A 26,852-nucleotide genomic window follows, 5' to 3' on the forward strand; every position below is an offset into this window, starting at 1 on the left:
GGCACGAAGGGGGGGTGTTGGGAAATGTGGTGCCATGTGGCAAAGCCTACAATTATCCCATATGCAAGATCTCAAAAGTTGTACCCAACTCCTATATAAGGAGATCCATTTTAAGCAAATAAATCAAGCACATTTCTCAAGTTTCTTTATGAGTGTAAGCTAATCTATCGCAAAATGTAATTAATTTGTGTCAAGCTAATTACAACTATCTTCATGTGATAAATGCTACTCACACACGCCCACCATAGTCACGCATAAGCTAACACTAGATCCATGCTCAACTTTGACAGAGCTATAGATAATGTATAGCTCATAGTGAAAATGACACGTACATTGTAACGTAATTAACTTGTGTCAAGCTAATTACAACTAACTTCATGTGATAAATGCTACTCACACACGCCCACCATAGTCATGCATAAGCTAACACTAGATCCATGCTCAACTTTGACAAAGCTATAGATAATGTACAGCTCATAGTGAAAATGACACATACATTGTGAATGAGGTGTGCAGTATAATTTTTTGGGTTGTTTTTGTCAATGTCCCTCCAACCAATGGGTTGTACCATAGTGTGGACTAGGATTTTCCCCACCATGCCCTCCCTCTCTCATCCAATGATGTACTCGGATGGGCACTGATGAAGAGGCCACAAAGGTGAGTGGTTGTTATGGCTCACCCTAACCCCCCTTGAAACACATCCAACAAGAGATTACTTGGTGAACCACAACTATCATGAGGATCTTTCCAATGGTCGAGCTTGTAACCCTTAAGGTCTCCAAGCTCTACAACTTCTTCAGAAGTAATTCCACCATGCCTCCCGTGAGCGTTGTCACACCGCCGTGTTGCACTACTCGTCCCTCCTCTCACCTCACTTCACTCACACACACTCACTAGCATGCATTAGGGAGAGAGAATTAGCAAGAGCAAGACTCTATTTCACAATGGGAGAGTAACCCTGTATTATGAGAGATTCACTTATATACATGGCCATAAGCGTTCACACTCACTTAAGCTGTGGATAGCCAAGCACTTTAGGCTCATAAGAGGCCCAATGCTATTACAATAACTACTCTCATAATATATCCATGAAGTAAATCACTTAGGACTTCATCCTGACTTGTTACCACATGCTCTTGAAGCGAAAATCGCAATAAGTATTCTGTCACACTTACGGGCGACCGTCCAAGTTGTAGATTTGGACACCATTGCTTCATATCTTGAATGCATGAACTTTTGGTGTATCTACCTTAACTCCTTGATGTAAGATAATGGTAGTAGCTCTTGTTAACCCTAGGAATGGGTTAACAGTGGTGTGCTTATGCTTCCATGGAGGACTCTCCACCATCATAACCCTCCAACACTTTTGCTTTTTTCTATTTACGCATTCTTGAACATCTCTAACACAACTTCTTACTTTGACACTCCATTGCTTTCTTCAACATTTGGCACCCCCTCACTTATTGGATGAAGGTTTTGTATGTGTTTTTCTTGCCCATATGGTGGGGCTAGAGAATGTAGCTTAATTAGGCCTTGTCAAGGTAGATGGGCAATGGCTTATTTTGTCTTGTACTTGAGGCTTGTCGAGGTAGGTGTGCAATGGTTGTCTTTTCTTTTATAGTTGAGGATTCCTTGTTGAAGAAAGCAGAGGATTGGAGTTTTAATTAGCTAAAGCTTCTACACGAGCCCATCTTTTTGCCTAGTTTCCATGCACGTCACCTGTATCATCAATGACCTCTACATATATTACATACATAAGCACTGTACTACCCACGCTCATCATTTCATAGTCTTGGAACTCATTCCACCAAACATAAGGTGCAGATCTACCAACTACCTCATGTTTAAGGATCCACACCACTTCCACAACCAACGGACTCGCATAGAGAACCTTTACATCACCTATCACTTTCCATGCCACCTCAACAAGCTGTATGACTCAAGACTACCCAAAGTTGCCCATCACCTTGCCCTATCATCTTGTTACAGATCAATCCCGAATTAACCACTTAACCTTGGCCACCAACTCCATGGTGTGTCTTGGACCATCCACACCATCCACTTCTTGGCAACAACTTCACCACCGACTTAGGGACAATCCACCAACTCGATGGTGTATCCTAGACCATCCATGCCATCCACTTCTTGGCAACTTTACCACCGACTTGGGAACAGTCCACCATTGAGAAGAAGGGTATGTTAACAACTCCGTTTGGTTAAGATGGTGTTTACTCACCCAAATTACCGCAAGGCACTTTACCATTTTACTTACGCAAATACGTACTTATTTATTATAAGACAATGCTAGAGCATATAAAGCAACCTTACCATACATTTTTGTTTTTTGAGCCAAGGTCAACGAGACTCGACGACAGAGAAACGCTTTTGTCATTAGCTTCGCCGCAAAAATGCTTTTGTCATTAGCTTCATCATGAAACGCTTAATATCAAATAGAAAAAGCCTAGAGACTTGGTGTATATAGTTGCTTAAGACTAGTAATCTAGGCCAACCATTTTTAAGTTTGGTCGGCCTAGTACGACAACTAGTCACTTGTATATAAGTCATTCTTGACCAGCAATACACAATCATTCCCTTGCAATAGTTTACTTGTGAACTCTCTATCTCTCCCCTTCTTGCTTGCTTAATGGATGCATACCAAATAGATTTGATTATAGGTTTTCTTCCTACATTATAGCTTCTTTTTCTTCCCTTGCCTATTGTGAGAGAACCATCATAAAAACAAAACTTTTCTTGCCTCCATCTAGACATTGAGAGTTCTGCCTTCATCCCTTTGCCAAGAAGCATTGTGGATGCTTAATGGATGCATACCAAATAGATTTGATTATAGGTTTTCTTCCTACATTATAGCTTCTTTTTCTTCCCTTGCCTATCGTGAGAGAACCATCATAAAAACAAATCTTTTCTTGCCTCCATCTAGGCATTGAGAGTTCTCCCTTCATCCCTTTGCCAAGAAGCATTGTGGTGTGACAACGGAGTGAGGACACAACAGACAAGCTAGCACATCCACACAAAAAGTTGTAGATTACAACTCTAAAGCAAAACCCAATGACACATCCTTTGGCAAGGCTAAGGTAAGGCCTTGACTTGAACATAGATATTCTATTTAGAGGCTTTTGAATCACAAACACTTGAGTTTTCTGTGCAATATAAACATAGAGACTTTCCATTCTTCATGTTTGATACATTGTATATGATTTTCAACGGTTTGAGTTCACCTACCATATGTCCTATCTACAATTCTCTCACTATTTAAGGAGATTTTACTATGAATAGATGCATGGTAGAGTTGAAAATTTGTACCTATATATCTTTGTTGTGCATACATTGAAAAGCCTTCTTAGTCACACACCTCCTTGGTAAAGGGACCATGGCTCTAGTTTATAGCTAGATATCATGGCATAGAGAGTTGTATAGTGAGTTCTCTACTTAAAGAGTTGCATGTGTATGATTATCCTCATTAATCATATTGTTAATCCTTTGTATTAGGAAGATTGTACTCCCCAAGTGTGATGATTGGTCTCTATAGAAAAGCCACCAACCTAATCCTTAACATTTCCTCAACCACTCACATTTGTTTTCTATTTAATAAAAATAGCACACGTATTATTCTGTATTGAATCAATATTTTGCAAGTCTGGGCCTATTCTTATTTCCCAAATGCATATTGAAATTTCAAACTTGAGTTAGTCAATATGGCTCTATATAGTTTACATGGTCCTTTCATAAGTTTCTAATTTCCCTAGGAAAAGCTTCCACTGTCCACAATGTGGACATTGAATTGCTAATGTGGCAAATATCACATGGCACCTCCATAAAGCTGCTCCAAACCAAGGAGATTGGTACAAATGCATTAGCTTTCAAGCCCATACAAATCTTGTCTTTTAGCTTTCATAAAAGGAGGGGGGGGGGGGGGGGGGGGGGGGGGGGATGATGCAGAGAAATGACGTGAAGCATTGATGGTGCAATGCGCTAGATAAAAAACAGAGTTAGGAAAAGTAGATTGGAGCCTTGCCATTGATAAAAAGCCACCTGAAAGATCCATTCTGAATGCAAAAAGACGGCATTATAACACTGCCACGTGAACGTACATGAACAATTCATAAAAGGAGAATGCTATGAAGTAACCATGTCAAATTCTTGCATCGTGGCATGGACAATTTGATAAAACGCTCCGACATAAATGTCATACCATTTAAACACCAGTGCATGTAACACTAACTAACGATAAATCAACCACAGCCAATACAATCAACACATACACAACAACACAAGATAGAGATCTTTAAACGAGGTGTTAATGAGCATATCAGTAACCCTTCGAGCAGACCAACTCGCACATCCAGAGTTATTCCCACAAAATTAAAGAAAAAAAACAAAGTGCATTTACTCACTAATTTTAATGCGCCCGTAGTAGCGGTAGCACCTGAAAAAAACGAATACATGCAAGTTCCAGCATCCACCATCAACAAAAACAGGCTTCCTGAGACTTACAATGGGGGAGTTGCCATTGTTAAGAAGGTACGGCTTGGGCAACTTATTCCACCACCCCCATCAAAATCCAATCAATAGCTTTCAAACTATTTAGCCCTGAGGAGCATTGAATGAAAGTCAAATCAGAAAGACTAGTGTTTAGACCTCGAACAACTCAACCCTTGGGCATAACAATTAAAACAGATGCTTCATGCTTTGGGTAGACTTTCAAATATACGACTTACTTGTCTTGGTGTTTATGCCAATTGATCAAAGTCCGGTACCAATTCCATGTGACACAAAGCCCAACTAATCTCATAAGTCCTGAAAGCAAAAGTTCAGCGAGTGCAAGTGCAGCAGATGGCTGAGGAGACATGCCTGCAGTTGCAATGCACAACATCAAGCCATCAAAGTTACATGGGATGGAAAAATTCCCCCCCTTTATCCCATTTATGGCCTTCCTTGCAACATCAACAGCAGTCATGGCACTCGAAGAAGCAGAAAGCAGTTTTGTGATCTCTGGTTTGCTCTCATTTTCTGTCCATGACACACGCACAGTTTAACAAGTGAGAAGCAAGGATCAAAAATTTGACTAATTACACACGCACATGTACACAAACATAAATATAGATATATTCATTTATTTATTTACTTATATGCACGCAAGTGTACATACATTTGTAGATGTATATGTACGAATATATATATGTCCACGTACGTGTGTGTGTGCGTGTGTGTGTGTGTGTGTGTGTGCACATGTGCACACATATATCAATATTTTTTAATTTATTTAGACATTTATTTATGTAGATAAAAATATTTATATTTATATAGTATGCTTTGTGCTGTTTATGAAAAAACATGGAGATGGAGAACAATCACCTTTCTGAAACCCTGGTGTGAACGTGTCTGGTGGATAAATGAGTGAGACACGAATGTTGTAACAAAGTAGCTCTTGCTGCAAAGCCTCTGCCATTCCTCTGAGCCCAAATTTGCTTGCTGAATAGGCCGTATAACCATATAAACCAACCTGTTTAAGCAAGAAGCAAAAGCTTAGAAGGGACCAAAACCTTTCAAGAATTAAAGGTTTTTTAAAAAATATTGCCTTCTTTGTTCTGAAGCAACAACATCCAATGAAAATCAAGATAGCCACTGAAAGCCTGCCCTTGCCCAAGGTCATTGGCACCCACGAGTGTGTAGATTATATGATGTATGTATGTATGTATGTGCACACCCACACACACGCACGCACACGTCACACAACTTTATATGTGCATATATATGTATACATACGTACATATACATATGTATGTTTGTGTGTATGTGTGTGAATGTGTCAGGCCAAGCCTCATCACTCTCGGAGCACTTGTTTTACCCAAAGGGGTGAAAGCTGCCTGGGTCTAGGACACAAGGCAAATGTTGTAGATGTGCTGGTGTTGACCTTCTCTTTGCCCTTCTTAGGCTGCTTCTAGGGATACTTCAAACGATCTTTGGCAATGTGCTTGCATGTCACATGCATCACGCACTTCAATGCCACATGGGCATTCTATACAGACAAGTGCAAGGACCCAAGGCCAAACACTGCTTTTTGTGAGCCCTTGTCAAGGATGATTGGCCAATGTACCACCAAGGGTAATCAAGTGCAAGCCGTGCATGTCACGTGCACCCTGCACTAGGGTACACAGTGACACACTAGCATCATCATCAGTGCAGCATTTGTACAATAATATTACCTTTTCTAGGAACATTTGTCGCACGCCATGACCCCATTGTGAGCCCTCAGTCCAGGGAGTGAATGGGAGAATTAGGGTTAGGGTTAGGTTTCATGTGGGAGACATACACACAGAGAAGAAGAGAGAGAGAGAGAGAGAGAGAGAGACATATGTGGGGATAAGTCAACTCAAGATGTGAGTGTGTGACTCCCCTATCACACATGTATATTGCACTAGTACACATAGTGCACTTAGTACATTAAAAGTACTAAGTGTACTATGTACTATAACTTATGGGCTTGTACACACTACAAGGGTGGACATAATGCCTTTACCCCAACAACCTCCCACTTAAAGGCAAAGTGCCCTTAAGTAAAGGAAAAGAAAAATCAGCATGTACATGATAATATACAAGGCCATATCAAGGCTGAAACTGGCCTCATCCAATGCCCATCAAGTGTCTGCAATGAGCAAACCGCTCCGGAGGCAAACTCTTTGTCAACAGATCAGCCGGGTTGTCATCCGTATGAATCTTAACAAGCTGAATTTGCTTGTTCTCTATCACCTCTCTGATGAAGTGATACTTCACATCCACATGCTTCGTCTTTGCATGAAAGACAGGGTTCTTTGCCAACTGGATGGCACTCTGACTGTCACAATGCAACAATGGAATATCCCCTGTATAACCCAAATCAACCACTAACCGAGATAGCCATACTGTCTCCTTGCAAGCCTCTGTGGCTGCAATATACTCGGCCTCTGTAGTAGATAAGGCAGTGCACTTCTGCATCCTGGATATCCATGACACAGCACCTCCTGTGAATGTAAACACATAACCGGTAGTAGACTTCCGGTTATCTGGATGACCGGCATAATCCGAATCCGAGTAACCATGCACTAATGCATCCTGTTTGCCAAAACAAATGCACATATCCTGTGTGCCCTTCAGGTATCTCATGACACCTTTCACTGCTTCCCAATGCTTCTTGCCAGGTTTGGCCATGTATCTAGAAACCACTCCCACTGCAAATGCAATGTCTGGCCTGGTAGCAACCATGGCATACATGAGACTGCCACAAGCTGAAGCATACGGAATCTTGGCCATATCAGCCCTGTCACTATCCGACTGTGGGCTGTCCATAGCACTGAGTTTCACATATGGAGGCAAAGGAGTACTAGTCTTCTTCCCCCCGTCCATATTGAACCTCTGCAAAACTTTGCCAATGTATTCCTTCTCAGACAAATACAACACATGCTGATTTCTGTCCTGAAGTATCCGCATACCCAAAATGTGATTTGCATCACCCAAATCCTTCATATCAAAGGTTTGATGCAGCCTCTTCTTCAAGGCATCCATCTCTTTACGAGATTTCCCGGCAATCAACATATCATCAACATACAAGATGAGGATCAATAGACTGCCATCCAAAGCTTTCTTGGTGTATAAGCAGTGATCTATGTCACTTCTCCTGAAATCCTGGGATTTCATGAATGTATCAAATTTATGATACCATTCCCTTGGTGCCTGTTTGAGCCCATAAAGACTCTTTTTCAGCTTGCATACAAGCTTCTCCTTTCCACTCACTGCTGCATAACCCTCTGGCTGTTGCATATATATCTCCTCATGGAGATCTGTAATATGCGGAAGCTTCGGAGAAGGATCGGTACTTCAAAACTCAGAAAACAGCACTCTTTTCGCGACGGAATTAACGCACAAACTGAAAGACGATGTGCAGAAAATAGAGAGAGAAGGGGGAGATGGAGAAGGACACAGTATTGGGTCCCAATTACCCTCTGTAGGGCCCCCACCACGGATGGTGTATTTGCTTTATTAGAATGATGTAAATCTGAAACAAATACAAAAGTACTTGACCTTTTCTTGGCTGGAAAACCTGCCCTTGACCTTCAGTCCTTCACCCCTTAGCTTTAGCAAACCCTTGGCTGTCCTGGCCCTTGAATGCTTGAGGCTCTTGGTGAATTGTGAGATGATTAATGGGATTATGGGCTGGGGTATTTATACCCCCTCTTGCATCCAGTCGGCTGGCTTCAGGACAGCCCACGACTGAGTCTTGTAATAATTGTGGTCACACTTTAATAAAGTGTTTTCACACTTGTCTGATGGCTGTCCAGCCTGCGCCTGACTCTGGGACAGCCTCCTGGCTGCTGGGCAGGCTGCGCATAGGTGTGGGGACTGCCCCCACACCTGGCTGCCTACTGTCTAGGGCTTAAACCCTCTGTCGGCTGCCTGTCCAGAGGCTCTGGAGCTGGCCGACTGCCCCTCCAGCCCTTGCCTTGGCTGGTGGGCAAAGTCTTGGGCCCTCCTGGCCCCTTGGGGGTGGTTCTACACCTCCCCCATGCCCATCTAAGTATGCACATGCAAATACCTACACTGGGGTAGCCCTATGGGCTGGCCCCATCTCTACATGCAAACTACATGCCTACAGAGGCCTGGCATCCAGTTGCAAACCAGATACACAGCACATCTGACATCATTCCAGAGGGAGACTCACAGCGCGGACTGGCACTGCTTCATGTGCAGGACAATGCACACCTGACCTTGGACTCATGTGCAGGACAATGCACACCTGACCTCGGACGACTGAGATGGATCCCTGGCTAACTCGTCCCGGACTGGGCTCACATGGGACCAGTTCACCATCCCAGGTCCTGCACCTTCTGTACAGAATGTCTACGTGGCATCCAAGTGCGGGATGCACGTGACATCCCCTTCTGCTTAACTTGACGGAAGCTGCATAGCCTCCAAATAATCCGTCAATAAAGCCGGATAATCTTCGAAAAATTCTTTGTCGAGCCATACCGCTTCATGAGTTCCTCGGTCCTGAAACTTCGTGAGGAACTGTCGTAGTCTTCGGCCTGAGCCATGCTTGAAACGGTGCAGAAGGATCTGTTCTGGAACCATTACTTCTGCTTCATCAATGATGTCTGGTTCCGCTTCGTCTTTGACCTCTGAAGGGGGTGGACCTGCATATGGCTTTAATCAACTGACATGAAATACATCGTGCATAGTCCAACTCGGAGGTAGCTTTAACTGCATAGACACCTCATTAATCTTTTTCCGGATGGGGAATGGTCCGAAGCTCCTGAAAGACAACTTTGGGCATCGCTTGCCCACCTGCTTTAATCTTTGCTTCATAATCCGAAGATATACCCAATCTCCTTCCGAAAACTTCATGTCCCTTCGGTCTTTATTGGCCTGTCGAGTGTAGGCCTCTTGCGCTTTAGCCAATCTGTCTTTGACGGACTCTAGGATCTCCTGGTAAGACTCCGTCACTCTGTTCGCCTCCGGTACTGAAGACGAGGTCCTGGTTAACAACGACTGGAAAGGCCTTCCAAACGCTGCCTCATATGGAGTCCTGCCAATAGCTGAAGAAAAAGAGTCATTCAGAACAGCTTGAACTAAAGGCAAAAACGATTCCCACTTACCTTGCTGATCGTGGACATAACACTTCAGCACATCAAAGGCCAACTGGTTGTATATCTCTGTCTGGCCATCTGTCTGTGGGTGGAATGCACTGGAAAAATTCAACTTAGTACCAAAATTATCAAACAATGCCCTCCAAAAATGACTGGTAAACTTGGCATCTCGGTCTGACACTATGGTCCTCGGAATCCCACCAAGCGGGTACCAATGCCGAATGAATAGCTGGGCAACATCCTCGGCGGTCACATTGGCCCTGCAAGGAATAAGCATCACAAATTTGCTGAACCTGTCAACAATAGTCAAACATTGTGTATTACGCTTACTCGGACTGGGAGGCAGATTTGTGACAAAGTCCATCGAAATGTCTTGGAAAGGACCCTCAGGAATCGGCAAAGGCTGTAACAACCCTACCTTCTTTCCACGAGGAGCTTTCACCTTTTGACAAATGTCACAGCGTTGTACATAGGTAAACACATCACGCCTCATCTTTGGCCAATAGTATTGCCGTTCTAATTTCTCCAGAGTCGAATTCATGCCCCTATGACCACCTGTAATGGCGTCATGGGCATCATGGAGAAGAGCTGCCCGGAATGATTTCATGACACATAGTCGGCCTTTGTAGTAAAGCCAACCATCGCGTATCAGAAAATGGCATGGTCCTGTGGCATCCAATGCCTGTTCCCACTGTGTACCGAATTCCTCGGAATCCGCGTACGTGTGCTTCATGTCTGCTAGCCCTGTACCAACAAGGTCCAGTCTAGTGGTCTGAATCGTAGATACTTGTCCCTTCCTGCTCAAAGCATCGGCCACTGGATTGGCCTTTCCTGGAAGGTACTCAATCATGCCACCAAACTGCTGGAATATCTGACTCCAGCGGTGCTGTCGATCACTCCACTGTGCACTGGGCATCGTCTGAATCCAGCGCAATGCCTGATGGTCAGTGCGAACCTCGAAGTCACGGCCATACAGGAAATGTTTCCAATGTTTCAAGGCCTGAATGACTGCTAGGAGTTCACGATCGTAGACTGAGTAATTCTTTTCGGCGGGCAGTAACTTACGAGACATGTAAGCTACTGGATGACCATTCTGTTGCAATACACCTCCAATTGCGATGTTACTCGCATCGGTGATCACCTGAAATGGTTCGTCCCATGAGGCAAGGGCTAAACAAGGCGCTTCAGACAAAGCCACCTTGAGGTTCTGGAATGCCTCCAACGCTCGTGGAGTCATTAGAATCTTTTGCCTCCTTGTTTTCACTCCCTTGAGCAGATCGGTGAGATCTGCCGAGAGATCAGAAAACTTGTCAATGTGGGTGGAATATGCCTGGCATATACCCACAAATGATCTAATGTCATAAGCAGTCTGAGGTACTTCCCAGTTAACAATCTCGGCCACTTTAGCCGGATCAAGTCGAATGCCTTCGGCACTGATTATATATCCCAAGTAATGTACCTGGAACAGATAAAATTCTGACTTCTTTTCATTGATATAGAGCTCGTTGCTTTCCAGCAACCTAAGGACTTTCTCCACATCAATGTCATGCTGCTCAACTGTAGCTGAAAATATGAGTATGTCGTCCAGAAATATGAACACACACACTCCGATCAACTCCCGGAAAATACGCATCATCATGCGGTTAAATGTAGCTGGGGCGTTCGTCAAACCAAATGGCATGACCACAAATTCATAGTGGGCCCGTTCTGTACGGAAAGCTGTCTTGGGGATGTCCCCCTCAACAATCCGAACCTGGTGGTACCCACTCTTTAAATCCAATTTAGAGAACACCTTAGCTCCATTCAGCCTCTCCAGAATATAGTCAATTCGAGGCATCGGGAATCTGCTTTTAATAGTCAGCTTGTTGAGTGCACGATAATCGACACACAACCGAGAAGACCCATCTTTCTTCTTGACAAACAAGATCGGTGCTGCAAACGGCGACACGCTGGGGCGGATGAAGCCAGCTTGCAACAATTCTTGGAGTTGGCGGTCCAACTCCGATTCCATTGCCTTAGAAAGGCGATACGGAAACTTGCTCGGGGGTTCCGAGCCTGGGAGGAGGTCAATCTTGTGATCCTCCGGTCTGGACGGGGGAAGCTGGGGAGGGAGACTGTCCCGAAGAAAAATCTTCTGGAACTTTTCATGGAGAACCGAGTACTTCTCAGAAGCACTGGCCACCGTCTGGGCTGTCTGGATGTAAATCATCGCACACTGTGCGCCTTTCCTGACTGCTCTCTTAGCCTGCAAGTGGCTTATGAGCGGAAAGTTTGGAATACCTGGCTCACACTTAATGGTCACAGGGGTGTTTGACACATTCCGATCAATCTGGAACGTGTGCTTGTCCCACTTGACATCAGGGAGAAACTTGTGAAACCACTGGATCCCCAAAATTATGTCTGCTCCTACAAGAGGGGCAACCATAAAATCACGCACAAACTCTATGCCCTGAATGATTAATTTAGCACCGAGAGCCTCATACTTGACACGCGTAGTCATACCTGTGCTAAATCCCTCAACTTGTTTGTCCACCGGAGTGAGCTCGAAGCGGGCACGCCTAGCGGCCTCTTCCGTGATCACATCCTCCGTGCTGCCGCTGTCAAACAAGACAACGACTCTCTGGCCACCTATGTAGCCAAAGGACTTGAGCAATTCGTTGCGCTCATACTCCTGGTCATGGGCGCCCTTCTGCTTATCTTCGAGCTCCCGGCTAATAATTGCTCCAACTGAAGCACCGGGGGTTGAAGAACTAGGGGTAGCCACTGGGGTCTGTGTGGGAGCTGTGCTCACCACGGAAGCTGTGGAGGCGGCGGCGGGCTTTGGAGGCTTCTTCGGACAATCCCGAGAAGTATGTCCTTTTGTGTGACAAAAGTAACATCTACCCTCCTTCCTGTACTGAGCAAGCTCCTCAGCACTCAACTTGCCACCTGTCTTGCCTGCCTCCGCTTTCTGGTCTGGAGTAAGCTTAGACGCATTGTTCGAGTTCTTGGAGCCAGAGGCTCCTGGGCTCTGTCCTGGGGAAGACCCCGTCTGGTTCTGGCTTTTGCCCCCCGAGGCGTTAGCCTTGGGAGAAGCCGGCTGGGAAGTCTTGGGCTTGCCACCATTGTGTTTCATTTCTGCACTCTGCGCAAGCGAGAGTGCGTCCTCAAAGGTGGCTGGTCTAAACATACGCACCTCCCATTGGATTTGCGTGTCCAGGCCATACAAAAACTGCCCTTTCTTGTCCGCATCAGATAAGCCTAATTGTAGACACAAGGTCGAAATTCTATTGGCAAACTGAAGGACTGGTTGCGCGTTCTGACGCGCTCCCCTGAACTCGTCTTCGAGTCGCTCAAGGTAGTGGGGCGGTAAAAACCGCTGCTTAAGGTCACGGACGAACTCGTCCCACCCATAAGCTGCCATACCTGATCTGGTGTGGGCATGAGCCCACTGAGTCCACCAAGGAATGGCCTCACCTTCCAAATACCAACTGGCTAAGATCACTTTGTCAATATCTGTTTTCCTAACTGCGGCAAAGTAAGCTTCAAATTGATGTAACCATGAATACAGAGTAGTGGGATCGAGTTTACCATTATACTTACTGAAGTTCATTTTCTCGGAAAAATGATTCGAGGGCGCCGCCGGTGTCAATCTGGCGTCCAAAGCTCGGAGGTAACGCTCGTGTTCCACTCGTCGCATGGCTTCGTCTTCTCGTTGTCGAATCTCCAATGCCCGTATCTGCATCTCAAGCAAGGAGCTTGACTGCGGCTGTGACCCCTCGAGAGGGTCCCTGTGACGAGGATCTGGTATCTGGGGTACGGAAGGAGAGGGAGGAGGAGATGGAAAACGCGACGCTGGAGAGCGAGAACGCTCCTCCAGAGCCAAAATCCGCGCCTTCTGCTCGTCCAACTTGGTTGTCTGGTCTGCGATTGCTCGCATCATCTGCTGGAACATGTCTTGTACACTCAAGCCGGGTGCCCTAGCTGGGCTGCCTGGTGCACTCTGGTCCCATGGTTCTGGTTCTCTCTCGTCGCCAAAGCTCGCCATAGCGGGAATATGCAGTTCCTTTCCGGAACGCAATCTGACCATCCACTATCTGTGTGGGAGACTTCCGGAGGCTTCCGGAGGCTAAAAACCAACCGTCCTTCGAGGGACAGGAGTCACTCCGAAAGGGGTAGTCCACCGGCGTCTAAAAACCAACCACACGAGCGAAAAAAATTTCTGGTTTTCTTTGCTGAATCTTCGTCCTTGAAGTAGGCTCTAATACCACTGTAATATGCGGAAGCTTCCGAGAAGGATCGGTACTTCAAAACTCAGAAAACAGCACTCTTTTCGCGACGGAATTAACGCACAAACTGAAAGACGATGTGCAGAAAATAGAGAGAGAAGGGGGAGATGGAGAAGGACACAGTATTGGGTCCCAATTACCCTCTGTAGGGCCCCCACCACGGATGGTGTATTTGCTTTATTAGAATGATGTAAATCTGAAACAAATACAAAAGTACTTGACCTTTTCTTGGCTGGAAAACCTGCCCTTGACCTTCAGTCCTTCACCCCTTAGCTTTAGCAAACCCTTGGCTGTCCTGGCCCTTGAATGCTTGAGGCTCTTGGTGAATTGTGAGATGATTAATGGGATTATGGGCTGGGGTATTTATACCCCCTCTTGCATCCAGTCGGCTGGCTTCAGGACAGCCCACGACTGAGTCTTGTAATAATTGTGGTCACACTTTAATAAAGTGTTTTCACACTTGTCTGATGGCTGTCCAGCCTGCGCCTGACTCTGGGACAGCCTCCTGGCTGCTGGGCAGGCTGCGCATAGGTGTGGGGACTGCCCCTACACCTGGCTGCCTACTGTCTAGGGCTTAAACCCTCTGTCGGCTGCCTGTCCAGAGGCTCTGGAGCTGGCCGACTGCCCCTCCAGCCCTTGCCTTGGCTGGTGGGCAAAGTCTTGGGCCCTCCTGGCCCCTTGGGGGTGGTTCTACACCTCCCCCATGCCCATCTAAGTATGCACATGCAAATACCTACACTGGGGTAGCCCTATGGGCTGGCCCCATCTCTACATGCAAACTACATGCCTACAGAGGCCTGGCATCCAGTTGCAAACCAGATACACAGCACATCTGACATCATTCCAGAGGGAGACTCACAGCGCGGACTGGCACTGCTTCATGTGCAGGACAATGCACACCTGACCTTGGACTCATGTGCAGGTCAATGCACACCTGACCTCGGACGACTGAGATGGATCCCTGGCTGACTCGTCCCGGACTGGGCTCACATGGGACCAGTTCACCATCCCAGGTCCTGCACCTTCTGTACAGAATGTCTACGTGGCATCCAAGTGCGGGATGCACGTGACAAGATCACCGTGAAGAAAAGCAGTCTTCACATCCATCTGAATCAAGTCCGGATCATTATGTGCAACCAAAGCTAACACAGCTCTAAGTGTGGTCATTTTGACCACTGGAGAGAAGATCTCATCAAAGTCCACACCATATTCCTGCTTGAAGCCCTTAGCCACTAACCTGGCTTTGTATCTTGGCTTTGCATCAGGTGCAACTTTGAGCCTGTAAACCCACTTGCAAGGCAAAACCTTCTTGCCTGTAGGCAAATGCACCAACTTCCATGTTCCATTTTTGTGCAGAGAATCCATCTCTGACTTCATAGCACGCTCCCTAAGAGCCTTGTCTGCCCTCTGTAAAGCCTCCTTATAACATGAGGGCTCCCCACAGTCAGTAAGCATCAAGTAGTCAACCCCTGGAACAAACCTGTCAGGGGCTCTGGAGGGTCTTGTGGACCTCCGTACCCAATGACCATCATTTGCAGGTTGCTGTCCAGCCTGCATATCACCTATTGGTGGCTGTCCAGCCTGCATATCACCTATTGGTGGCTCCTGTTCCATGCCATAAGGTTGAAAAATCATGCCCGGTATCTCCTCTAACTGTGGGATATCCATAGGGATATCTTCTGCCATCTCTGGCTGTCCATTTGGACCATTTTCAGCACCATTTAAGGGCTGGTTTTGCTGCTGTAATGGCTGATTTACAGCCCTTGGTTGTTGTCCATGATGTCCATCATCATCAAAGATGACTCTGCCAGGCTCCTGTTGCCTTGCAGGCTCCTTATACATGCATGTTTCATCAAAAATGACATCATTGCTGCGTATAATCTTTCTATTCACGGGATCCCAAAGTCTATACCCCATTTCACCTCTGTCACCATATCCTAGGAATATGCATTTGTGAGACTTAGGATCAAGTTTGGTGCGCATTTCCCTGCATATGTGCACGTACGCAACGCAACCAAACACTCTCAAGTGCTTGTAGGACGGAGGCTTCCCTGTCCATACTTCCTCTGGCACTTTCCCACCAAGCCTCGTATTAGGTGACCTATTTATAAGATGAACGGCTGTCATAACAGCTTCAGCCCAAAAACCACGAGGTAACGCAGCATGTGACAACATAGAACGGACCTTCTCCTGAATGGTCCTGTTCATCCTCTCTGCTGCTGTCCCGTTTTGTGGAGGATCATAAGGAGTAGAGAGCTCCCTCTTGATGCCTTTAGCATCACAAAAGTCCTAAAACTGTTTGGACATATACTCTCCACCATTGTCGAAACGCAAAGCCTTCAGTGTTTTGCCTGTTTGATTCTCAACATGAGCAACAAACTTCTCAAACACTGAGAATGTATCACTCTTCAAACGAAGAGGATAAACCCACACCTTACGTGTGGCATCATCAATAAATGACACAAAATATTTTGCCCCTCCCAAAGAAAGCTGAGACATCTCACATACATCTATATGCACAAGCTCTAACTGAGCATCTTTCTGTCCAAGAGCTTTCTTGTGGGGGCACTGGAGTTGCCTGCCATATATACAATGCTCACAAAACTGAAAACTTGAAAACTTTAGAGAAGGCAAGTAACCCAAACGAGACAATTGCTCCATTCCTTTGACACTCATGTGTCCCAACCGGCTATGCCACATAGAGATTTCCGGCAGCTCGGTTGCATTTACATTAGCATGGTGACAAACACCAGCATGCATGAAGTAAAGAGTGTCCACCTTAGAGCCTCTGGCAACAACCAGTGAGCCCTTACTAATCTTCCACTTTCCACGACCAAATGTGGTAACATAATAAGCATCATCAAGCTGTCCAGTAGAAAGCAGGTTCTTCTTGATCTCAGGCACATGCCTGACATCATGGAGCATAAGCTGTGAGCCATCTGAAAACACAAGCCTCACATCACCTCTGCCAAGAATCTTGCATGCATGGTTGTCACCCAAATAAACTACTCCTTCATTGCCAGCAGTATACCTGACAAACAAGTCTCTGCAACCTGTGACATGAAAGGAGGCACCTGAATCAATGATCCATGAGTGCATACCATGACCATCTCCTGCAAGAAGTGAATGGGCATCAAGTGAAGACGTGAATAGGACCTCATCCTCACTGTCACCTGCATGTGACACATTGACTTCTTCAATCTTGACTCCACTTTTGCCCTTTGGCTTTACATCTTTGGCTTCATCTTTGTCTTTGTCTTTGCATTTTCCCTTTTCCTTTTGATCATTTTTCCATTTGTAGCATTGCTTTTTGATGTGTCTCTTCTTGCCACAATATGGCATTCCAAGTCCTTTTTGGAGCGGGACTTGCTCCTTCCCCATTCTTGGCTTTTTCCCCTTTGCTGGGATCTCCCACGTGCATTCATTGCATTGGACTTTCCAACAGAGTTGCTTTTCCTGTTCATCTCCTCTTGAAGGAGCGCACCCTCAACATCTGCATATGACAGCATAGCATTTGAATTGCTAGTGGCTGTCTTGAATGTGTCCCAACTCTCTGGCAAAGTGCATAAGAGAAAAGTGGCTTTGAACTCATCGTCCATTGCCAACTTTTGATTAATGACCTGGCTGACAATACCATTAAACTCATTTAGATGGGCTGCCATAGACGCCCCTTCCTTCATTTGAAGACCTATGAGTTTCTTCAACCAATACACTTTGCTTGAGGCACTTTGCTGGGCATACAAGTCCTGCAATCTTTGCCACATTCCCCAAGCTGTCTTCTCTTCACGAATGCTGAAAAGTAAAGAGTCTGACACAGACAACATGATAGTAGATCTTGCCAGCTCATCCATATCTTCCCATTCTTCAGCAGTAAGAGAAGCGGGCATTACACCCCTTTCTTTGATAGGCTTGTGCTGCTGCTTCTGGAGCAACACATTATAACACTGGGTTTGCCAAATATCATAGTTATGTGAGCCTTCAAGCTTCTTGATGTGAAGCAATGAAGAGCTCTCACCTGTGGTTGCCATAGCAATATGCAACCTGTCAATGCCTGACTCCCTGCAAAATGTGCAAACACTACACCAAAAAGCACACAAAGTGCTCACAGTTGTTCTCCCAAAGTTTATCTCCCACTACGGAAGCACGAATGCAACTCTACTCCCACTGTATGTGATGAAATCACCAAAATCTGGTTGCTGCAGATTTAGGACAGCACCTTAAATGTGCTCTGTTGCCCTTCCAAAGTACTATACAACAGTACCAAGTGCTCACCAATGATGTACCAAATCTGTACCGGCAAGTACAGCAACTGAAATTGAGCCTTTTCCTCACTCAAATCAATGTACAGCCATGCCAAAACTTGTACAAAGATGTACCAAATCTGTACCAACAAGTACAGCAGCAATAAATGCTCTCCTGGCTGTCCAAATGAGTGAAAATCAGACTTTTACAGTCCCGACCACTGCATACAACAGTCCCGAACAGAAATTGGGCAAAAGCCCCTTGACTGCAAGCTGATTTCTGAGGATTCAAGGCATAAATGTCTTGCCTGCTGCTTTGCCAAGCTCAACAAGCATAAAATCTTGAAAAGCCCCTTGATTTAAGATCAATTTCTGATCATACATGGTACATTAACGCACATGAAGGCATCCAGAGTCTTCACAATGCTTCCCCCTGGCCACATATACATCCAGTACATAAAAGCCCCTTGATTTACAGGCACATTGAGTGCTTGACAGGCATCAACACATTGCCCAAAGCATCAAATGCGAGTGCCTGCATGCAAATCAACCCAATCGGCACAAAAGCCCTTTGATGTGCACTTCAATTTCTGCAATTTAGGCCCGAATGTGAGATTACTCACATCATACAGCATGTATGAATGCCCAATTGCACAAATACATCAAAAGCCCCAAATTTTGACATCCAATTTCCTGCAAATTGACTCTGATTGTGACCAATGTCACCTAATTTTGCCAATTTTGCTCAAAATTTGAGCAATTTGGCACCTGTACCTGCTCAATTGATGATTGTCCCTGCTCAATTGCAAATCCCAAAAAAAAATTGAAGCATGTACCTCTGAAAATTTCTGTTGCAGGAAGGAGGGGGTCGTGCTGATTTCTGTTGCAGAAAAAAAAGGTAGCGATTTGCTCATGGGCTTTTGCAAGCTGCACCAAAGAGTTTGGTGTTGCTGGTTGTTGACGTGGCGGGTGCAGGATTGAAAGACAGCAAAGGTGCAAACGGCAGTTGCTCAGGCTATTTTATTCGACTGCAAGGATTGCAGTAGTCGAGAGGCTGTCTAGACCTTTGTAATTGGGCTGCGCAGTTTGTGCAGTGGCCGACGGGACCTCCTGGCCTTGGCTTACGGCACGCTGGTGGGTCACCAGCCTTCGCTCCGCACTCGGCTTACGGCACGCTGGTACACGCACCACAACGCTGTTGACGCTGCGGCTACTCCTCGCTCGCCTGTCTCCCCTTCGCGCTACGGGTATTTTCGCTACGGGTGTTCTCCACGTTCATGTTGCCGCCGACTTCGCCTAGTGGCTTTACGCCTTGTGGCCAGGCGTCTAACGCCCAACACTCACACAGACTGCGCCCAGCACACGCCTGCTTACGTGTCTGCCTGCGTACGTGTGCTGCCCAGCGCTGACACGCCTGCCCTACACGTTGACTCCTTGCGCTTCAACGACCTGCTGTCTTAACGACCACACACACTGCTCTTCTACAGTCGACTTTCACTGTCTTGCAGCGCCCACCATGACAGCAAGCTCTCCTCTGCTCGTGCCAAGCTCAAGGCTCCATAGCCGAGCTTCTTCTTCGTGATGAAGACGACTCCGCACACCCGCACACACACGGACACAACCGTGGCTCTGATACCAGTTGAATGGGAGAATTAGGGTTAGGGTTAGGTTTCATGTGGGAGACATACACACAAAGAAGAAGAGAGAGAGAGAGAGAGACATATGTGGAGATAAGTCAACTTAAGATGTGAGTGTGTGACTCCCCTATCACACGTGTATATTGCACTAGTACACATAGTGCACTTAGTACATTAAAAGTACTAAGTGTACTATGTACTATAACTTATGGGCTTGTACACACTACAAGGGTGGGCATAATGCCTTTACCCCAACAGGGAGGGTTAGGCACGAACTACATAGGTCAGTCTCCTAGCCATAGAGGTGGAGTCGGTCCTCTTAACCCACTTGGAGAACCCCATCGGACAAGTGCATGTAGAAATCAGCCTTAGCATAGGTCTTGCATCACAAGCATGTGTAAAAATATACCCAATTCTGGTATTTTATCCAATCCAAAAGGGATTTTCTTCAGGCATTTTTTGGGTCTTGATGCTGGCCAACAGCTTTCCCTGGCTGACCAGCAGCCCAAACAGCATATATATAAACGCATCATAAATCAACGATATACCAAAAACATAATTGATATAAATCTGCTGCTGCTGGCGCTTCATCATCATCAGGCTGTGTACATTACTGCTGCTGGCTTCATCATTATCAGGCTGATCATCACCACACTTTCTGTACACTACTGCTGTCGCCGGTCGGGCTCCTTTCTCTGGATCTGCAGCGCAGCCGACGGCCCACAGCAGTCACCACATCATACACAATAATACCATCTGCTGCTGCTGCCAGCACCTGCTCTACATCAGAATATCATCCTCGTCATCTGCATCCAGCAGTCTGCGTTTTCTCCTTCAGAAGATCACATTGTTGGAACAGCAGCCCTCTCTACGACAGCACATCGTTGGGACAGCAGCCCTCTCTGCTCATCTCCACTCACCTTGGGACAGCAGCCCTCTTTGCTCATTTTTGACATCGGGACAGCAGCCCTTTAATCCTATGTTGATTTGCTCTGATCTCTTGTACATCTAGTCCTTTCGTCCTTTTTCCCTCACATGGTATCAGAGCTATCGTGAGCAAAGGGATTGAAGACCTTGAGAGCACACAGCATGGATCGTCTACCCACGATTCCAAAGGACCAGCCTTTCTTACCAGATGTTGATTCTCCTTATTCAGATATAGACCACATGGAGGATGGGACTTCTTACTCATTGGAGAGCCCTGTTCGAGGTCTTACATTGGGAGACGACCAACCTATTTACACCTACTCACCCTCTACACCTTTGGCATCTTGTCCTTCTTCTCCAAGCTTATCAGACTTCGCTTCCAGAGGAGGATACATGCCTACAGCCAGTGTGCCAATACTGGACCCCGGTATCCAGCCTCATCTCGAGAGCCCTGCTCCTCAGTCTAGCCGACAGCCTGGACTTTGGTATGGGACTTTCTCTCAGGGAGGACAGGTACCACCATGGTCGTTCGGAGATCCATTGTCATCAACTCTGTCGGAGACCGTGTCGAGTTCGTTTACCTTTGAGTGCTTATGTTCCTAATTCTACCTGGGTATCTTCTTCTGCAGCACAAGTTCAACATACAATACCATCAACTACCCTAGATCCCTGGAATTATGTGAACCCAAATAGAGAAGAGTCTAGGAGCACAATTCGCTCCCATATTATTGTGGAAGCATAGAACCCCCCATCGGTTGAGATCTCCCTTTGTATGATTTTATTTTACTTAATAGATGTGACATGTGAGGTCTTTGACCGTCGTAAACACAACCTTAGTCTAACTAAACTGCACTTAATGATGCTTAAGAAATTATTAATATATTATGTAATTTGTACTATCTTTTCCTTGTCTCCTGGGAAGGAAACGCTGAAGGGATGGCTGGGAACTGATGCTGAACTGCTGAACTGAAACGCAGATGCTCTATGGCTGGAGATGATGCTCTATGCGTTTGCTGATCAGATGGACTGATGCGCTGGGAGGCGATGCTGGACTGAATGCTGAAAACGCTGTGGTGAGATGCGTTGATGGACTGAATGTGATGCGCATCTATTTATATGAGTGAACTGGTGCTGGTCGGCCAGCCTTGCTGCAGTCGGCCAGCCCTGAATATGCTCACGACTGCCATAAAATGCCATAAATACCATAAAAATGCCATAAAATGCCAGTCGGCTAGTTTATAGATGCTGTCGGCTGATGCAATGCTGTCGGCTGATGCACAGAAATGCCTTACAATGCTCATGATGATTGGAATGCTGATGTTGGTGATGAAACATATGCCTGAATGAATATCCTGATTATATGCCTGATGATGCCATGCCACTTGTACACCTGATGGGTGTGCACGTGACAATAGAAGTCTCTTTTTTGAAAAAATAATTAAAAAATGGGCTGAATACACAACACCTCTGCGGCCAGAATTACGTATATGAAAGCTTACGGTTACTCCTAGAGGTCTAATTTGGCATTATCAGCTTCTCAAAATTCTTCTTTGTATTCTAACAGAAAATGAGAATTTCAAAAAATACCTGGCCAGCTTGAGAGGACACAATGGCGATGGAGGCACAATGGGAGTCTTTCCGGTTCTCCATGGATGGCAGCATAGCCTTAATGACATGGAGATTACCTCTGAGGTTCGTGTCCAGAACATGATTCACCTCATCCATAGAAGAATCCTCAAAGCTCTTAGGGATCGATACGCCATGGCTACAGATCAGGATGTCCACAGGGCCCGCCAGGTCGGCGACCGCCTTGACACTGTCAAAATCCTTCACATCAGCACAGAAGACCTTCACCTGTTTGCCAGTGGAGTTGGCTATGGCGAGTTTGGCTTCTGTGAGGCGCGCAAGGTCCCGGGCCATGATAGAGACGGAAGCCCCTTCCAGAATGGCAAGTTTGGCGATCTCCAGGCCAATGCCGCTGGATCCGCCTGTGATGAAAACATGACGGTTTTCGAACGGGATGCGGGCGGGCCGAGGATAGCAGAGAAAGCGCAGGACAATGAAGAGGATGAGGAAAGGGGCGACTGCAAGCAGAGCCAGGGTTTGCAGATGCAGCATGGCTAAGGCCACGTGTGTGCGCGTGTGCACGTGTGTGCGTGTGAGGGTAACCGGCAAGAATCACCCAACCTTTACATATACAAACACACATAAAGATGAACATATGTATGTACATGTAAGTGAAATCCATTGAAACCATACATGCCACAACCGGAAGATATGTGTAAGTGTGCGCGTCTATGAATGCATGTGTGCATGTCATGTACACACATGTAAATATGTGTCTGTGTATGCGCACGCACCCATAATATCCATAGATAATACTGGTCACACTCATACATATATGTATACATTGCCCTCAACTTGCCAAAGTAATATATAAAAACATCGTGATTGCCATATATATCCATATACAAGCTTCTAAAGCACCAAACTTGGTATATAAATATGCATCTAGCATTACAAACCCATAAAATGATGAGTATCTTAACACACGTGAACACAACCTCAAAACAATCTTCGAACAATTGGATTATCTCTCCTTGGTAACCTATACCCCGCGCCTCCATCTGGCAAAATGTATGCCATAAAACATATTAGCATTGAAAATATAACTCTCGTAGAAAAAAGTTGGATAAGGATAAAAGCCTGCAAAACTCATTTGGTGGATCAATATTTGAGGCAAACGGCGTTTGAACAGGCTTGTAAACAGCAAATCGAAAAATTTGTATTGTCCAGCGCCTATGCACTAAAAATCTAACTTATTAGGCTTTTCATAATCCACAAACATTACACGTACATGAAGTTGATCTATAACCTTCCACAATCGTAGATTGTAAATTCCTAGGAGCCCAAAGCTCTCGTATAACTGTCTCGACCATACAAACCCAACAATAATCTGGGTTCTAAAAAGTGAAGATATTCCCTGTTGCAAATTAATGTTTCAATAAAAATATAAATTAATCAAACAAAACACAAAAGTTACATAAAAAGGAAGTTTGTATATATGCCGTAAAACACCAGTGCTCTCTAACAGTTCGATAATTAGAGAAGCTGTTGCTTGGCCTTCCCAAAATGGAGGGTCTACAATTCAGCCATGAATATCTAATAAATCTTGGAAAACAATAATACCTAAATTATAGCAAACATCTAAAACATTTACCTTCAATATCTTGTCCATCACCATAAACGAACGAAAATGATCTCCTTGCCACATCCATCCTAAGCAATATATCCCTGATATCAAATATAACTCTCTCTCTCTCTCTCTCTCTCTCTCTCTCTCTCTCTCTCTCTCTCTCTCTCTCTCTCTCTCTCTCTCTCTATATATATATATATATATATATATGTATGTATGTATGTATGTATGTATATACACACGCACACACAATATGTATGTATGTATGTATGTATGTATATACACACGCACACACAATATAAGGGCACTGTATATAAAAAGCAATCCAAAAGCAAACAAAGACTGCCCTTACACATCTTCAAAAACATTCTCCAATCAAATGCTTCCTTCGTTGGCACAAAGATAGGTATAAATGTAGTCTCTTACATTTGCAAACTGCCATTTACATTTAAATTCTTCGCATTTGCAAAACCTCCTTGTAGACAACATTGGTTGTAAAGAGTTCATTTGAACCTGTTGTGCCACTTTTATATTCCACAATATGCTTCACACACACTTTCACTGCATTGGATGATCTAATACGTGACATAACGACATACAGTTGTCCATGTGTGAATATTTGTGTGGCCAGATAAAGTCCCAATACACTCAATGTTTATCCTTGGGACTTATTTATTGACATACCAAAAGCTATCTTGATGTACACAATCCTCTCTCTGTCACTCTCTCTCTCTCTCTCTCTCTCTCTCTCTCTCTCTCTCTCTCTTTTCAACACAAAATTGAGAGAGACAGTGATAGCATCAAAAGAACTAACCTCAAGTTGAAGAGAGAATTATACTCAAAAGCACCAACTTCGATTCAACACAAAATTGAGAGAGACAGTGATAGCATCAAAAGAACTAACCTCAAGTTGAAGAGAGAATTATACTCAAAAGCACCAACTTCGATTCAATCGTCCTTGTGCTTGCTTCTACACATACACATACAAAGATACAAAATTAACAAATTTATGATCTCTCTATTTTTTTCACCCTCTCCTAAACTATATTTCACACCAAATAAAAGTAAAGCGGATAATAAGCATTGGTTTAGAGAGAGACAAAGACAGACAAACAATTAAACATACACAAGGGAAGAGAGAGAGAGAGAGAGAGAAGACCCATCCATCAATAATCTTAAATCTTATTACATTATCTTTACCAACTTTTTTAGAAGAGAGAGAGAGAGACAGAGAGAGAGAAGACCCATATACAAAAGGGAAGAGAGAGAGAGAGAGAGACAGAGAGAGAGAGAGAGAGAGAGAGAGAGAGAGAGAGAGAGAGAAGACCCATCCATCAATAATCTTAAATATTATTGCATTAACTTTACCAACTTTTTCATTGGAATGCATTTCAATATTTCCCTAAAAATGAAGCACTTTTCCTCGGAGCTCCTACATCTACTACCCACAGTGTAAAAGCCATGTAATAATCCCAATGCCTCTTTGATTAAAAGAAGCTTAAGATTGTCATCTAGCCTGTGAGGATCTATGACTATATAAATGCATAGAGGATTAATATCATCCCACCCATCAAAGCCAAGAACTTCCCATTTTGGGCTACAATGATATCCAAAAAAGCCCAATTGTGGCATCTCCTCAAAGAAGATCCTATCCAACAATTTGTTATTGTCATAGGTCAACTTCAAGATATTTAATGACATTTCTCTGTATCATGAAACATAATCAAGCTATATATTAATAATAATCATAGAGATAATAAGAAACAATAAAAAATACTTATACAATCTACCACCAATGGTTACTAAATAATAACACAAAAATGTTTATTTTCGAAGAAGCTTATGCTTTGGGACACATTTGTTGATGACCTCATCGAATACTTGTCGTGTTGATCTCTATCACCATGGACATTATAGTCTATTTCATATCGATCAATCAAGCCCAGGTTTTCTTGAATAATCACGAGCGTAATATTTTCATCTAATCGTATAGTAATTTGAAAAACATCGTTCCAATTAACAGTATAAACCAGCCATGGCCAGACCAACTTGAAACATGGAAATAACGACGCTCAAACTCGACAACTAAATTCACCCTTTTCTCAAAGGAAAGAGTGCTTCTCATGTGCTAAAAAAAATGCTAGTCACCTCTTCCATCTGTCAATCACACATACAATTATATAAGTAAGTAGAAGCATGAATACTATATACGTCGAGGTGTGTCAAATATACTAATGTGAATACATTGTGTGTGTACATGGATGTTTGGACCTATACATTTGGGTGCTTAACCTTTGTGTGTGTACATGTGTGCTTTACTCACACACACACACACAATAACAACAACCACACACTCACACACAAACACACACACACACACACACACACAAATACATAAATATATATATGATTATTACACACACATATATATAAGATAATTATATATATATATATTTATTTATGTTGATATATATTTATGCTTTTATATATATATATATATGTATGTATGTACATTTGTATGTATGTACATATACTTACATATACATATATGTGTGTATATATGTATATATACACTCATATATATGTGTTATATTTATGTAATTGTATTTGTCTTTTATATGTGCGTGTGTGTGTAGTAATTATATATATATAATTACAGAGAAGAAGCCAATGGACCTTTGCTAAGCTGATGCATGAAAAGGATAATAATGTGTTTATTGATACACATGATGAACATTATCACATACATGTTCTTACCCTAGCTGGCCTACTGTCATGTGTATGTACACATTGCACGTAATGTGTGGGTGTGAGTGTGTGTGTATGTGGGTGTGTGCACATATGCATGTATGTGCCGGCATATATATGCATGTATATGCTTGTGTATGTACACATGTGCACGTCACGTTTGGGTGTGTGTTTGTGTGTGTATTTATGTGTGTGTT

General features: G+C 44.4%; 1 protein-coding gene across 1 annotated transcript; it reads right to left on the minus strand.

Annotated features, from left to right (window-relative positions):
• Nucleotides 1-4,281: 4,281 nt before the first annotated feature.
• Nucleotides 4,282-22,921, minus strand: LOC147640781 (3-dehydrosphinganine reductase TSC10A-like). Its single transcript, XM_086815122.1, has 4 exons — nucleotides 22,299-22,921; nucleotides 5,374-5,521; nucleotides 4,737-5,028; nucleotides 4,282-4,608 (listed from the first exon to the last, which is right to left on the minus strand). Exons 1-4 carry the CDS (start codon nucleotides 22,827-22,829, stop codon nucleotides 4,599-4,601), a joined length of 981 nt encoding a protein of 326 aa, XP_086671248.1. The 5' UTR covers nucleotides 22,830-22,921; the 3' UTR covers nucleotides 4,282-4,598.
• Nucleotides 22,922-26,852: the final 3,931 nt, after the last annotated feature.

Source organism: Cibotium barometz, chromosome 2, assembly GCF_041138505.1.
Source record: "Cibotium barometz isolate CiBa-2024 chromosome 2, ASM4113850v1, whole genome shotgun sequence".
NCBI classification, from domain to species: domain Eukaryota; kingdom Viridiplantae; phylum Streptophyta; class Polypodiopsida; order Cyatheales; family Cibotiaceae; genus Cibotium; species Cibotium barometz.